The sequence below is a fragment of the Mobula birostris genome, chromosome 1 (genome assembly GCF_030028105.1).
Source record: "Mobula birostris isolate sMobBir1 chromosome 1, sMobBir1.hap1, whole genome shotgun sequence".
Taxonomy (NCBI): Eukaryota; Metazoa; Chordata; class Chondrichthyes; order Myliobatiformes; family Myliobatidae; genus Mobula; species Mobula birostris.
In genome coordinates this window covers 153,347,792-153,362,934 of record NC_092370.1, presented here as the reverse complement: position 1 = coordinate 153,362,934, position 15,143 = coordinate 153,347,792, and the positions used below count along the sequence as shown (strand labels likewise).

Here is a 15,143-nt window from a genome sequence, read left to right as displayed (position 1 = left end):
AGGAGTGAATACTTTTTACAGGCACTGTAGATGCTCTCTGGTTGGGAGAGCTTTACTCGTGATGTTCTGGGCTGTATCCACTACTTTTGTAGGCTTTTCCATTCCAGGCATCATGCAACCAGACAATATTCTCTCCACCACATATCTGTAGAAGCTTGTCAATGTTTTAGATGACATGCCATATCGTCGCAAACTTCTAAGAAATTATAAGTGTTGCTCTGCTGTCACTGTAATGGCATTTACATGCTGGACAAAGGACTCTGAACTGATAATATTGAGGAATTTAAAGTTCCTGACTCTCTCAAGATATAATTCCTCAATGAGGACTGGCTCAAGGACCTCTGGTTCTGTCCTCTTGTAGTCAATAATCAGCTCATTGGTCTTGCTGACTTTGAGTTGTTATTGTGACACCACTCAGTCAGATTTTCAATCTTCTTCCTATATGCTGATTTGTCACCACCTTTGATTCGGCCAATGACAGTGGTGTCATCAGCAAACTTAAATATGGCATGTGCTTAGCCTTGCAGTCATAAGTATAAAGTGAGTAGAGCAGGAGACTAAGCACACAGCCTTGAGGTGCACCTGTACTGATGGTAACTGTGGAGGAATTATTGTTGCCAATCCGAACTGACTGGGTTCTGCAAGTGAGGAAATCGAGGATCTAGTTGCACAAGGAGATATTGAATCCTTGGTCTTGGAGCTTATTGATTTATTTTGAGGGCATGACAGTATTGAATGCCGAGCTGTAGTCCATGAAGAGCATCCTGATGAGTGTATCTTCACTGTTCAGATGTTCCAGGGTTGAGTGAAGAGCCAATGAAACTGCATCTGCTATTGATCTGATGTGACAGTAAGCAAACTGGAGTGGATCCAAGTCACTCCTCAAGAAGAAGTTGATATGTTTCATCACCATCCTCTCAAAGCACTTCATCACAGAGGATATAAGTGCTACTGAATGATAGTCATTGAGGTAGGTTACCACGTTCTTCTTGGGCACTGGTATAATTGAAGCCTGCTTGAAGGATCCAGTGGGCTGAATAATCTGATTCCATGTTGTACAACTTTCTTCTATAGGCCAGGTATTTCTCTAGTCACAGGTTTTTCTCCTGACTTCGAATTACCTTGGTTGTTGTACAGCTCCTTGCTGCCAAAAACTACTCTGATGTCAAGAATTCATATTTTGAAGATAAAATGTAACATCTACAGTATTTCTTATTTCTCTCATGGTCTAAGAAATGACGGTAACTTTAATAACCCAAGAATAAACAGTTATAGATTAATTTGCACCTGCTATAAAAAGTGGCACATGTATTGATTCCAGTGAATTTTTAATCTGTATAAAAATTGAGATTAATTTGATCAGAAATTTAAAAGTAGAAGATAAAGCCCTTGTTTCTCACATAAGCTCAAATTTAAATTTTGAAGATCCGTTATTGTGGTCTCAATTTCTACACTGCAAAACAGTAGTTAAGTTGCCAACAGAATACAATGTTGTCCCAGTTTTACTCTTGCACTTACTTAAAGCTTCTGGCTCTCCCAGTCAGTCTGTCTTTGCCCTTTGATTTACTGCTGTCTGTGGCTTCAAACCACGGAAATAATTCCTTGGTCTTGTTAGAATGATTCCTATCATCTGAAACATAGCAAGACAGATTTAAGTAATAGAATTAGAAGAAAATACTAAAGTGCTTTTTGAGTAAACGTTTTTGTAGAAAATTTAAAAGAGCACTCCTTTTTGACATTATGATGGAGAGACAAAATTCTTTATTGTTTACATAAAAGAATTCTTTCTCAGCTACTTAAACAACTCTGCAACAACTCTTTAAAAAGCTTAATTTAAGACATTGAAAGAGTGTTCTCATGCTTCTGTTTTTTAAGTCCTGTCTACTGCATCGTACCATAAGATACAAAAGCATATTATTGCTCGGGGTATCAGTAAGACAAAGTATAATGCATGTGAAGTGAGTGGTGAAATGTAGAAATACCAGAAGAATTAATCCTAATTTCTGAAATCATGATCAGACTCCATATCAGTTTCTTCATGCAGTAGTACTCCATACATGGTATGATTTCAGAGTAATGCATGAAAAGCAACAGTTGGAACCACAAAAGGAAAAAAAGAGCTCCCGCAAGTTAAAGAATGAAGCCAGGGAATTAAAAAAATTTTCATTTAATATAAGTGTTTTAATAGTTACAATTATCTATTGATACAATTTAAATCCAGAAGTCTGGGAAGGCACCTCAGACTATGGAATGTTCACTCTGTACACGGGGGAGCTTGTCCTGAACAAACAGCTGAAGGGACATGACATCCCTTGATCCTGCACAGAAGCTGACATCACTCCTCACCATCAGTGAGACTGTGTGTTTCATGGATAGCACAAGGTGGCTGCCAAAAATTCTGCTGAAGCAGAATGAGAAACTAGAATCTGTGATCTGCTGACAGATTTTACTTGAGTTAAGAGAGAGATTAAGAAGCAGAATCTCACTTTCCAATACATACAGAAACAGCAGAAGGATATACTTTACTGGAAGTAATTCTAATGAGACCTGTACAGGTCAGACAAATTGAACCTCAATAAAGTTAGGATCAATGTCTTCATGAGAGATTGTGTGTGTGCAGGTATGTGGAGGGGAGTGGGGAGCATAAACTAATTTGATGGTGGGGGTAGAGGTGGAATGGATGTGGGAAGGTTACATTAAGATACAAAAAAAGTGGAAATGGATTGTTTGAGGTACATCACACCAGAACAAGAAACAAAGTCTTTAGATAGGGTCAAAGGCATATTTACAGCACTGTGAAGGTAGGAAGTGTACCAGATAAGGTTGGGAATCCACAGGTGTAATTATTCACATAACATGATATGTTACGGCAACACAGAGACCTGTCTTAAGGCAGGAATTTGTCCCAAATACTTTTGGATACAACGTATTCTTCTCCAGATTTCCATAACCATAATTCCCTGATCATTCAAAATTTTATCTATTTCCCCTTTAAATTCCCTCAATGACTGAGCCTCCACAGACTTATCTTGTGCACTTACTAAGTAAACTTGGCGTAGTGACTTAGAAATTCTGCCTTAGTGAAGGACTGCTGACTGGCCATGAACTCACAGATAACTTCAAGCCGCTCAGAACTGACACACAAAGTTGTAGCTGTACACTCATCAGCCTACACAGCTTAGAAGTAGTCACTTCACCCATCATGTCCATGCCAACATTTTGTCCATCTACACTAATCCACACTTGAACCATATCCTTCTATACCTTAACAACAGGAATTCTGCAGATGCTGGAAATTCAAGCAACACACATCAAAGTTGTTGGTGAACGCAGCAGGCCAGGCAGCATCTCTAGGAAGAGGTACAGTCGACGTTTCAGGCCGAGACCCTTGGTCAGGACTAACCCTTCGTTAGTCTTGACGAAGGGTCTCGGCCTGAAACGTCGACTGTACCTCTTCCTAGAGATGCTGCCTGGCCTGCTGCGTTCACCAGCAACTTTGATGTGTGTTCCTTCTATACCATGCCTGTTTTTTTAAATTCAAATTTTTATTATTATTTATTCTTATTTTACAAAGCAGCACAGCATATTCCAGAGCAGATACAGTACAGCATATTTACACAGCCATCCCATGACAAGAAAACAAATAAAACTTGGAGACAGAAAGAAGTTCTAATTTAAGTTTAAATTAACATACAACCAAAACTGATTCCATGCATCTTGCGCTTTTCCCTCACTGTTAATTCTTCCCAACATGTGTTCATATGATGAAATCTTAATCATTTCCTCAGTCCATTCCTTCACAGTGGGACATCTGGGTTTTTTCCAGTTTTGCAATATAATTCTTGCAACTGTGATAAGACCCACGTTTAAAATAGTAAATTTGTCATTGTTTATATTAGGTATCATTGTCCTATCACCCAAGAGACAAAGCCGTGGACAAATCATACCTTGCTTGTTTAAATGCAGTGATTGTAAACACAAGGAACACTGTAGATGCTGGATATCCAAAGCAACACACACAAAATTCTGGAGGAACTCAGCAGGTCAGACAACACATTTGGAAAAGAATAAATAGTTGATGTTTCAGAATGAGACCCTTCTTTAGGACTGAGAAGGAAGATGGAAAATGCCAAAATAAAACGTTGGGGGGGGGGGGGGAGGGGAAAGAGGCTAGCTGGAAGGTGATAGGTGAAGCCAGGTGGGTGGGAAAGTAACGGCAGGAAAATAAAAAATCTGATTGGAAAGGACAGTGGACCATAGGAGAGAGGGAACATCAGGGGAGGGAGGAAGAAGTAATAGGCAGGAAAGAAGTAAAAGGTCAGTGTGGGGAATAGACGACATAAATCAATATTCATGTCATCAGTTTGGAAGGTACCCAGATGGAATATAAGGTGTTGACTCCTCCATCCTGAGGGTGGCCTCATCTTAGCACAAGAGGAGACCATAGACGAACACATAGGGATGGGAATGGGATTTAAAATGTTTGGCCAGCTGGAAGTCCTACTTGTGGTGGATGGTGCGGAGGTGCTTAACGAAGCAGGCCCCCAATTTATGACAGGTCTCAGCAAGGTAGAGGAGGCCGCATCGGAAGCACTTGACACAATGGATGACCCCAGCAGATCTGCAGGTGAAGTGTTGCTTCACCTTGAGGAACTGTTGGGACCCTGAATAAAAGGGATGGAGGAAGTGTATGGACAGGTGTGGCACTCAGGCCACTTGTAGGGATAAGTGTTGGGAGGGAGATTAGTGGGGAGGGATGAATGGATAAGGAAATCGTGGAGGGAGTGACCGCTGCAGAAAGTGGTGAGTGGAGGTAAAGGTATGTTTAGTTGTAGGATCCATTTGGAGATGGCAGAAGTTAGAGGATAAAATGTTGGGTGCAGAGGCTGATGGGCTGGTAGGTAAGGACAAGAGGAACTCTATCACTATTAATGCGGCATGAAGATGGGGTGTGCAAATATATGGGAAATGAAGGAATGCGGGAGAAGGCAGCATCAATAGCACAGAGAGGGAGATACTTCTTTAAAGAAGGAGGACATTTCCAATGTCCTGTAATGGAAAGTCGCGTCCTGGAAACAGATGTAGTGGAGGCAAAGAAACTACTGGTGGTAACTGATTCCACCACTTCCTTTGGCATTATCCTTTGGAAATAAGTATTTTGCATCAATCTTCACTGTGGATGACACTAGCAGTATGCCAGATGTTTGAGAGTGTCAGGGCAAAAGTGAAGTTGTCATTACTAGGGAGAAGGTGCTTGGGAAACTGAAAGGACTGAAGGTAGATAAGTCACCTGGACCAGATGGTATACACCTGAAGGTTCTGAAAGAGGTGTCTGAAGAGGCATTAGTGGAGGCATTAGTAATGATCTTTCAAGGATCACTAGATTTTGGAATGGTTCAGAAGGAATGGAAAATTGAGAATGCCAGTCTTCTCTTCAAGAAGGGAAAGATGCAGAGGAAAGGAAATTATAGGCTAATTATCTGCAGCTTAATGTGAAAAAGACTAAGGAGCTGGTGGTAGACCTGAGGAGAGCTAAGGTACTGGTGACCCCTGTTTCCATCCAGGGGGTCAGGGTGTACATGGTGGAGGATTACAGATACCCGGGGATACAAATTGACAATAAACTGGACTGGTCAAAGAACACTTAGTCTGTCTACAAGAAGGGTCAGAGCCGTCTCTATTTCCTGAGGAGACTGAGGTCCTTTAACATCTGCCGGACGATGCTGAGGATGTTCTACGAGTCTGTGGTGGCCAGTACTATCATGTTTGCTGTTGTGTGCTGGGGCAGCAGGCACCAACAGAATCAACAAACTCATTCGTAAGGCCAGCGATGTTGTGGGGATGGAACTGGACTCTCTGACAGTGGTGTCTGAAAAGAGGATGCTGTCCAAGTTGCATACCATCTTGGACAATGTCTCCCATCCGCTACATAATGTACTGGGTGGGCACAGGCGTCCATTCAGCCAGAGACTCATTCCTCCGAGATGCAGCACAGAGCATCATAGGAAGTCATTCCTGCCTGTGGCCATCAAACTTTACAACTCCTCCCTTGGAGGGTCAGACATCCTGAGCCGATAGACTGGTCCTGGATTTATTTCATAATTTACTGGCATAATTTACATATTACAACTATTTATGGTTCTATTACTATTTATTATTTGTGGTGCAACTGTAACGAAAACCAATTTCCCCCGGAATCAATAAAGTATGACTATGACTATGACTAGTTAGTCTGATCTCAATGGTTGGGAAGATGTTGAAGTCGATTGTTAAGGATTTGGTTTCAGGGTACTTGGAGTCAGCATGATTTCCTCAAGGGAAAATCTTGCCTAACAAATCTGCTGGAATTCTTTGCAGAAATAGTAATCAGGATAGACAAAGGAGAATCGGTGGATGCTGCGTACTTGGATTTTCAAGTCTTTGACAAGGTGTCACACTAGAAGCTGCTTAACATTTTAACAGCCCATGGTATTACAGAAAAGAAACTAGCATGTATAAAAGGCATTGGCTGATTGGCAGGAGGCAAATAGTGGAAATAAAAGGAGCCTTTTCTGGTTGGCTGCCAGTAACTAGTGGTGTTCCACAGGGGTCTGTGTTGTTACCATCTCTTTTCATGGTTATATGTCAATGACTTGGATGATGAAATTGATGGCTTTTTGGCCAAGTTTACGGATGATACCAATATAGGTGTAGGAGCAGGTAGTTCTGAGGAGGCAGAGAGGCTACAGAAGGACTTGGACAGATTAGTGGAATGGGCAAAGAAGTGGAAGATGGAATACAATGTCAGAAAGTGTATGATCACGCCAGCAGAAAAATGATCAGCCATGATGAAATGACGGAGCAGACTCAATGGGCTAAATTGCCTAATTCTGCTCCAATATCTTATGCTCCATAAATCTACCTTTCTCTGTGTAAAAACTTTCTCCTCTTATCCCCTTAAAAAATCCTTCCTTTCATCATAAATCTATGCTTGATTAAAGGTTCTGTCTATCTCATCTATGTTTTTTATAATTTAATACAATTGTCAGGTCATTCCTCAGCCTCTTTCACTCTACGAAAAACAAGCCCAGCCTATCCATTTTCTCTCCATAACTAACATCCTCCAGTCTGGGCAATAGCCTGGTAAAACTTCTCTTCACTCTCTCTAGTACGATCGCATCTTTCCCAGACTATGGTGACCAGAACTGAATACAATGTTCCAAATGTGGTTAATCCAATATTTTGTAAAATTGTTACATAACCTCCCAATTCTCATATTAAATATGCTGACCCATAAAGGCATTCTTGCTGTACACTTTAGAAACATAGTAACATAGGAAACCTATAGCACAGTACAGGCTCTTCAGCCCACAAAGCTGTGCTGAACATGTCCCTACCTGAGAAATTACCTAGGGTTACCATAGCCCTCCAATTTTCTGAGCTCCATATATCTGTCCAGGAGTCTGCTAAAAGATCCTATTGTATCCGCCTCCACCACCGTCGCCGGCAGCCCATTCCACGCACTCACCATTCTCTGCATAAAAATCTTACCCCTGATGTCTCCTCTGTACCTACTTCCAAGCACATTAAAACTGTGCCTTCTCGTATTAGTCACTTCAGCCCTGGAAAAAGCCTCTGACTATCCACATGATCAATGCCTCTCATCATCTTATACACCTCTATCAGGTCACCTCTCATCCTCTGTCATTCCAAGGAGAAAAGGCCAAGTTCACTCAACCTATTCTCATAGGGCATGCTCCCCAATCCAGGCAACATCCTTGTAAATCTCCTCTGTACCCTTTCTATGGTTTCCACATCCTTCCTGTAGTGAGGCAACCAGAACTGAGCACAGTACTCCAAGCGTAGTCTGACCAGGGTCCTATATAGCTGCAACATTAGCTCTCAGCTTCTAAACTCAATCCCATGATTGATGAAGGCCAATGCACCGTATGCTTTCTTAACCACAGAGTCAACCTGCGCAGCAGCTTTGAGTGTCCTATGGACTCGGATGCCAAGATCCCTCTGATCCTCCACACTGCCAAGTGTCTTACCATTAATGCTATATTCTGCCATCATATTTGACTTACCAAAATAAACCATCTCACACTTATCTGGGTTGAACTCCATCTGTCACTTCTCAGCCCATTTTTGCATCCTATCAATGTCCCGCTGTAACCTCTGACAGCCCTCCATACTATCCGCAACACCTCCAACCTTTGTGTCATCAGCAAATTTACTAACCTATCCCTCCACTTCTTCATCCAGGTCATTTACAAAAATCACGAAGACAAGGGATCCCAGAACAGATCCCTGAGGCACACCACTGGTGACCGACCTCCATGCAGAATATGACCTGTCTACAACCACACTTTGCCTTACGTGGGCAATCCAGTTCTGAATCCACAAAGCAATCTCCCCTTGGATCCCATGCCTCCTTACTTTCTCAATAAGCCTGCATGGGATACCTTGTCAAGTGCCTTACTGAAATCCATATACGCTACATCTACTGCTCTACCATCATCAATGTGTTTAGTCACATCCCCAAAAAATTCAATCAGGCTCGTAAGGCACGACCTGCCTTTCACAAAGCCATACTGACTATTCTTAATCATATTATGCCTCTCTAAATGTGCATAAATCCTGACTCTCAGGATCTTTTCCATCAACTTACCAACCACTGAAGTAAGACTCACTGGTCTGTAATTTCCTGGGTTATCTCTACTCCCTTTCTTGAATAATGGACAACATCCGCAACCCTCCAATCCTCTGGAACCTCTCTTGTACCCATTGATGATGCAAAGATCATCGCCAGAAGCTCAGCAATCTCCTCCTTCTCCTCCCACAGTAGCCTGGGGTATATCTCATCCGGTCCCGGTGACTTATCCAACTTGATGCTTTCCAAAAGCTCCAGCACATCCTCTTTCTTAATATCTACATGCTCAAACTTTTCAGTCCGCTGTAAGTCATCCCTACAATCGCCAAGATCCTTTTCCGTAGTGAATACTGAAGCAAAGTACTCATTAAGTACCTCTGCTATCTCCTCCAGTTCCATACACACTTTTCCAATGTCACACTTGATTGGTCCTATTCTCTCTTGTCTTGCTCTTAACATACTTAAAGAATGCCTTGGGGGTTTCCTTAATCCTGTCCACCAAGGCCTCTTATGGCCCCTTCTGGCTCTCCTAATTTCTTTCTTGAGCTCCTTCCTGCTAGCCTTCTAATCTTCTAGCTCTCTATCATTACTTAGCTTTTTGAACTTTCCGTAAGCTCTTCTTTTCTCCTTGACTAGATTTACAACAGCCTTTGTACACCACGGTTCCTGCACCCTACCATCCTTTCCCTATCTCACTGGAACATACCTATGCAGAACTCCATGCAAATATCCCCTGAACATTTGCCACATTTCTTCCATACATTTCCCTGAGAACATCTGTTTCCAATTTATGCTTCCAAGTTTCTGCCTGATAGTCTCATATTTCCCCTTACTCCAATTAAACCTTTCCCTAACTTGTCTGTTCCTATCCCTCTCCAATGCTATGGTAAAGGAGATAGAGTTGTGATCACTATCTCCAAAATGCTCTCCCATTGAGAGATCAAACACCTGACCAGGTTCATTTCCCAATACCAGATCAAGTATAGCCTCTCCTCTTGTAGGCTTATCTACATATTGTGTCAAGAAACCTTCTTGAACACACCTAACAAACTCCACCCCATCTAAATCCCTCGCTCTAGGGACATACCAATCGATATTCGGAAATTAAAATCTCCCACAACAACAACCCTGTTATTATTACACCTTTCCAGAATCTGTCTCCCTATCTGCTCCTCAGTGTCCCTGTTACTATTGGGTGGTCTATAAAGAACACCCAGTAGAGTTATTGATCCCTTCCTGTTCCTAACTTCCACCCACTGAGACTCCGTAGACAATCCCTCCATGTCTTCCTCCTTTTCTGCAGCTGTGACACCATCTCTGATCAGCAGTGTCATGCCCCACCTCTCTTGTCTCCCTCCCTGTCCCTCCTGAAACATCTAAAGTGTGGCACTCGAAGTAACCATTCCTGCCCCTGAGCCATCCAAGTCTCTGTAATGGCCGCAACATTATAACTCCAAGTACTGATCCACGCTTTAAGCTCATCTGCTTCGTTCATAATACTCCTTGCATTAAAGTAGACATACCTCAAACCATCGGTCTGAGCATGTCCCTTCTCTATCACCTGCCTATCTTCTGTCTCACACTGTCTCCAAGCTTTCTTCACCGCTCTATGATCTGGTGTTGTTAGTCTCAGGGAAACAACCCCAAGGTCCCTTTGTTCATCAACATTCTTTAGCATATTACCATTTACTGTATATCTCCTACAGTATCTGACTTCCCAAAATCTATCACCTTGCATGGGTCAGTGTTAAATTCCATCTGTCAATGCTCTACTAAGCTTTCCATCTGTTTTGTATCCTGCTGTAGCTTTTTGACAACTTTCCTTGCTATCCACAACTGAATTTACTATCATACCTACATTGACATCCAAGTCACTAATATAAATCATAAACAACATCAATCCCTGTGGCACAGCACTGGTCACAGACTTCCAATCAGAAATGCATCCTTCCACAACTACCTCTGCTTCTGGTCACTCAACCCATTTTACATCCAATTACCCAGCTTGCCTTGCTTCCCAACAGCCATGCACAAACTTGTCAAGCACCTGACTAAAGTCCATTTATGCAACTTTTACTTACTTGCCTTCAACCTTCTCGATTAGCTCCTTAAACAACTTGAAATTGGCAAGCATGTCTTCCCTGAACTAAACTAAGCTATAAATCTTTGATCAGCTCCTGCTTTTCAAGTATACTTGAATCCTATCCCTTTGTATTTTTTCCAATAATTTCCCTACCACTGATGCAAGGCTCACTAGCCTATAGTTACTTGACTTGCTCTTACTGCCCTTCTTAATTAAAGGAACAGCATTCGCAATCCTCTCCTGAGATCAAAGGGGAAGTGTCTATGAAATCATTGTCTCGGCTTCAGTTACCTCTATGCTTGCTTCCCACAACCTTATCAGGCCTTGGGGATTTATCAATCTTTGTGTGTTCATCTAACATCTTCTTCTTAATAATGATCTGTTCCTGATTATCCTTGAATTCACTATCTTCCACGTCTTTCTCCTTGGTGAATACAGATGAAAAGCATTCATTTAAGATCTTTGTCACATCACTTGGCTGCATACATAGTTTACTTCTTTGGTCCCCAAGAAGAACCACTCTTTTTCTGTATATTTGTCTTGTTCCTGAGCAATCTGGGGATTTGCCTTCATATTACTTGCAAGGAATTTTCATAGGTACTATTCGCCCTCCTAAATTTCCAACTGAACTTCTCTGCTATATATTTTATATTCCTTAAGAAAACTTCCTGATTCCATCTGTTTGTATATTTCCTTTTTTTTGCTGATCAAGCCTTCAATACCCATTCAAAGTTCCCTAATCGTAACATTTCCTTTTTCCTCTTTCCAGAACATTCTGGCTCTGAACTCTTACTAATTCTCTATTAAATAACTTGGAGTACTGCGCTCAGTTCTGGTCGCCTCATTACAGGAAGGATGTGGAAACTATAGAAAGGGTGCAGAGGAGATTTACAAGGATGTTGCCTGGACTGGGGAACATGTCTTATGAAAACAGATTGAGTGAACTCGGCCTTTTCTCCTTGGAGCGATGGAGGATGAGAGGTGACCTGATAGAGGTGTACAAAATAATGAAAGACATTGATTTTGTGGATAGACAGAGGCTTTTTCCTAGGACTGAAATGGCTGCCATAAGAGGACACAGGTTAAGGGTGTGGGGGAGTAGGTACCAAGGAGATGTTGGGGTAAATTTTTTTATGCAAAGTGGTGAGTGCGTGGAATGGGCTGCCAGCAACGGTGGTGGAGGCAGATACGATAGGGTCTTTTCAAAGACTTTTGGATAGGTACATGGAGCTTAGAAAAATAGAGGGCTACGGGTAACCCTAGTAATTTCTAAGGTAGGGACATGTTCAGCACAACTCTGTGGGCCGAAGGGCCTGTATTGTGCTGTAGGTTTTCTATGTTTCTATGTTTCTCACACCTGCCTGCTATCATCTTACCCACAAGCATATGTTCCCAATCTACTCTCACTAGAATCATTAGTAAAATAAGCCATATCCCCAGTTCAAGATTTTAACTTGAGGGCCAGCTTTATCTCTTTCCATGATTAGCTTGAAGTTCACAGAATTTCTGTCACCATTTTCAAAGTATTTCCCCTCAAAACACTTCCACCACCTGCCCAGTTTCATTTCCTAAGATAAAGTCAAATTTGGCCCCATCTCTAGTAGGATGATCTATTATCAAAATATTTTCTTGGATGCACTTAACAAAATACCACTCCATCTAAACCCCTGTTGATGTCAGGAAAGTTAAAATCCCCTGCTACTATTACAATTATGCTCTTACACCTTACTGTGATTTGCCTAGATATCAGTTCCTCAAATTCCCACTGAGTATTATGGTAAAACCCTAACAAAGTGATACCCCTCATTTTTCACAAGTTCTACCCATGTGGACTCACGGGTCAATCCCTCTAAAGTACTCTCTGTAAGTATTTGTGTTATGTTCTCTCAGATCAGCATGTTTTCCCCCGCCTTTTTTGTATGCCCCTTCATCACATCTGAAACTTCTATACACTGGAACATGGAGCTGCAAGTCCTGCCTTTCATTCAATCACATTTCTGTGATTGCAATAATGCCATTATTCCAAGTCCTGATCCATGCTCAAAGCTCACCTGACTTGCCTGTGAGGATCTTTGCCTTGATGCACTATTCTAATTTTCATACCCTTTAACCCCAGCCCCTTCTACCAAGAAAAATGAATCAGATGAAGCAACACATCTGCTGGTGTTGTCTACTGCATCTGGTGCTCCTGACACAATCCATGCTCTATCCACCAAAACCAGGGTTTTCCAGTGACCAACCATTTTAATTCCTATCCCCATTCCCATTCTAACATGTCAGTCCATGGCCTCCTCTTCTGCCATGATGAGGCCACTCTCAGGGTGGAGTAGGACCACCTCATATTCCATCTAGATAGCCTCCAACTTGATGTCATGAACATTAATTTCTCCTTCTGATAATTCCCTCCCCCCCTTTTTCTCTTTTTCTATTCCTCACTCTGGCTTCTTACCTCTTTTCCTCACCTGCCTATCACCTTCCCCTGGTGCCCCTCCATCTTCCCTTTCTCACATGGTCCACTCTCCTCTCCTATCAGCCCTTTACCTTTCCCACACCTGGCTTTACCCGTCACCTTCCCCTCCCACCTTTTTATTCTGGCATCTTCCCCCCTTCCTTTCCAGTCCTGAAGAAGGGTCTGAGTCCTTTTTTAAAGCTCAATAAAATTCCAATCATATAAACAATAGCTTGTACCTCTGACCCTGATGTTCTATCAACCCTCCACTCCACTGAAATCATCTGCAGTACTTCCTTTATCATACTCATCCTCTTACTTCAGTCACATATTCCTGTTTTCCTTTTACTAGCTAGCCTTCTTCTGTATCTGCTTTCACAAATGTGACGAAAGAGGGTTACAAAAGTACACATAGACTAAGATGTTAACTGTCCTATGCTAGCACCAGTGGGATCAACAGTTGATCTGCCACCTGTCTTCAGGAGAGAGATAAGTAAGACAATGGAGCAGCATTTGGAAATGTTAATGAAGAGATGAGAGAGTTTAACAGAAGGAGACACCAGTCTGGGTATTGTCAAGACCGGCTCCTTTTGAACCCTGAACTGTTTGAAGTGTGATGGACAGGCGATACGCCAGCAGGGGGATAAAAAGGTGCAGGTTCGCTAAGACAAGACACACATGACACCACGAGGTAACGAGACCCTGGAAGCGGTGCGCCCCCACAAGTCGGTGGGAGTTTTTGGAGGTTTGGTCGCGGGACCAGCCATAGACGCACAGGGTGGAAAGGTACGGTCGGCGGGAACCTGGTGTGTGTCCGCCCTTGCCTGGGTGCCAGGTTCACCGCTGAAGAACGATCGTGTCTGGAACAGAGGGGTCACAGTCGGTGACCTCAGAAGACATTACCAGGGACTCGCCCGAAAGCTAACTGCAAGGAATATCGAAGGTCTGTGTGGAATCCGTTTTGAATATTCATTCGCTTTCGCTCTCTCTCCTTTTCCCCACCCAATGGCACAACAGTGATTACTACGAACTGAACTGAACTTTGCGTCACTTGAAACTGGTCATTTACCCCTAGACTGCGATAGAGCTTGATTGATCCTATTATCCTAGTTCTGTGTACATGTGTGTTTATCATTGCTGAACTGTTGCATTTATTATCCTTTTGATTAGAGTACTGTGTTGCTTATTTCTTTAATAAAACTTTCTTAGTTCCAGTAATCCAGACTCCAACTGAGTGGTCCATTTCTGCTGGTTTGGCAACCCAGTTATGGGATACGTAACACAAATAAATCTATGATTGCCCACTCTTCCACTCCTTATTACTCACTTATTTTCATTTTATTTTCTCTTACATGCTTTCAATTTCTCTTTCTTGTAACTAACATTCACCACAAATTCTGTGCTGCATTCAAATTCTATTTCTGCTCCCCTTATATTTGTCAAACTCAAAAATCAGTTAAAATCCTATGACTATCAGGCTTCAACTCTTTAGAACGTAGAACAGTACAGCACAGGAAAAGCTCCTTCAGCCGCAATGTCTGTGCTAACCATGATATTATGTCATCCTTTGTTGAATTTACCAATTGCTTATATCCTATTTTACTAAACAAGTGAAAGCTCTCCCATTTTTATCTGCAATCATCTGCATTCTATATTAATCACCTCGTACATTCATAACTTGGTTAGAGAGCCACCATCTAACTCCATTTCAACTTCCAACTAAAGCTTTCTTTAGCAAGGCCTTTGACAAAGTCACGCATGGGAGAGTGTGGGGGGTGTGGGGGGGGGGAGCTGGCCCAGAGGTTCAGTCACTTGGCAATCAGGGTGAATTAGTAAATTGAATCTCATCTTTCACTTGGGATATTGCTGCCTTTGGGACTTCACAATGAATTAGAATTTCAAGTAATTATTTTTCTCCCTCCACAGATGTAACTGTACTTTTGTTTCACAATTTTTTTTTCTTTTTAGTTTTCACCTAC

The 15,143-nt window shown here is 42.1% G+C and overlaps 1 protein-coding gene across 1 annotated transcript in view; it reads right to left on the bottom strand.

Moving 5' to 3' along the window:
• LOC140200692 (uncharacterized) overlaps positions 1-15,143 on the bottom strand; it is a 409,587-nt gene that overhangs the window by 52,796 nt on the left and 341,648 nt on the right. The window contains exon 13 of the mRNA XM_072264267.1: positions 1,519-1,630. Within this exon, the coding sequence (XP_072120368.1) occupies positions 1,519-1,630 (112 nt within the window). The remainder of the gene's footprint in view (positions 1-1,518; positions 1,631-15,143) is intronic.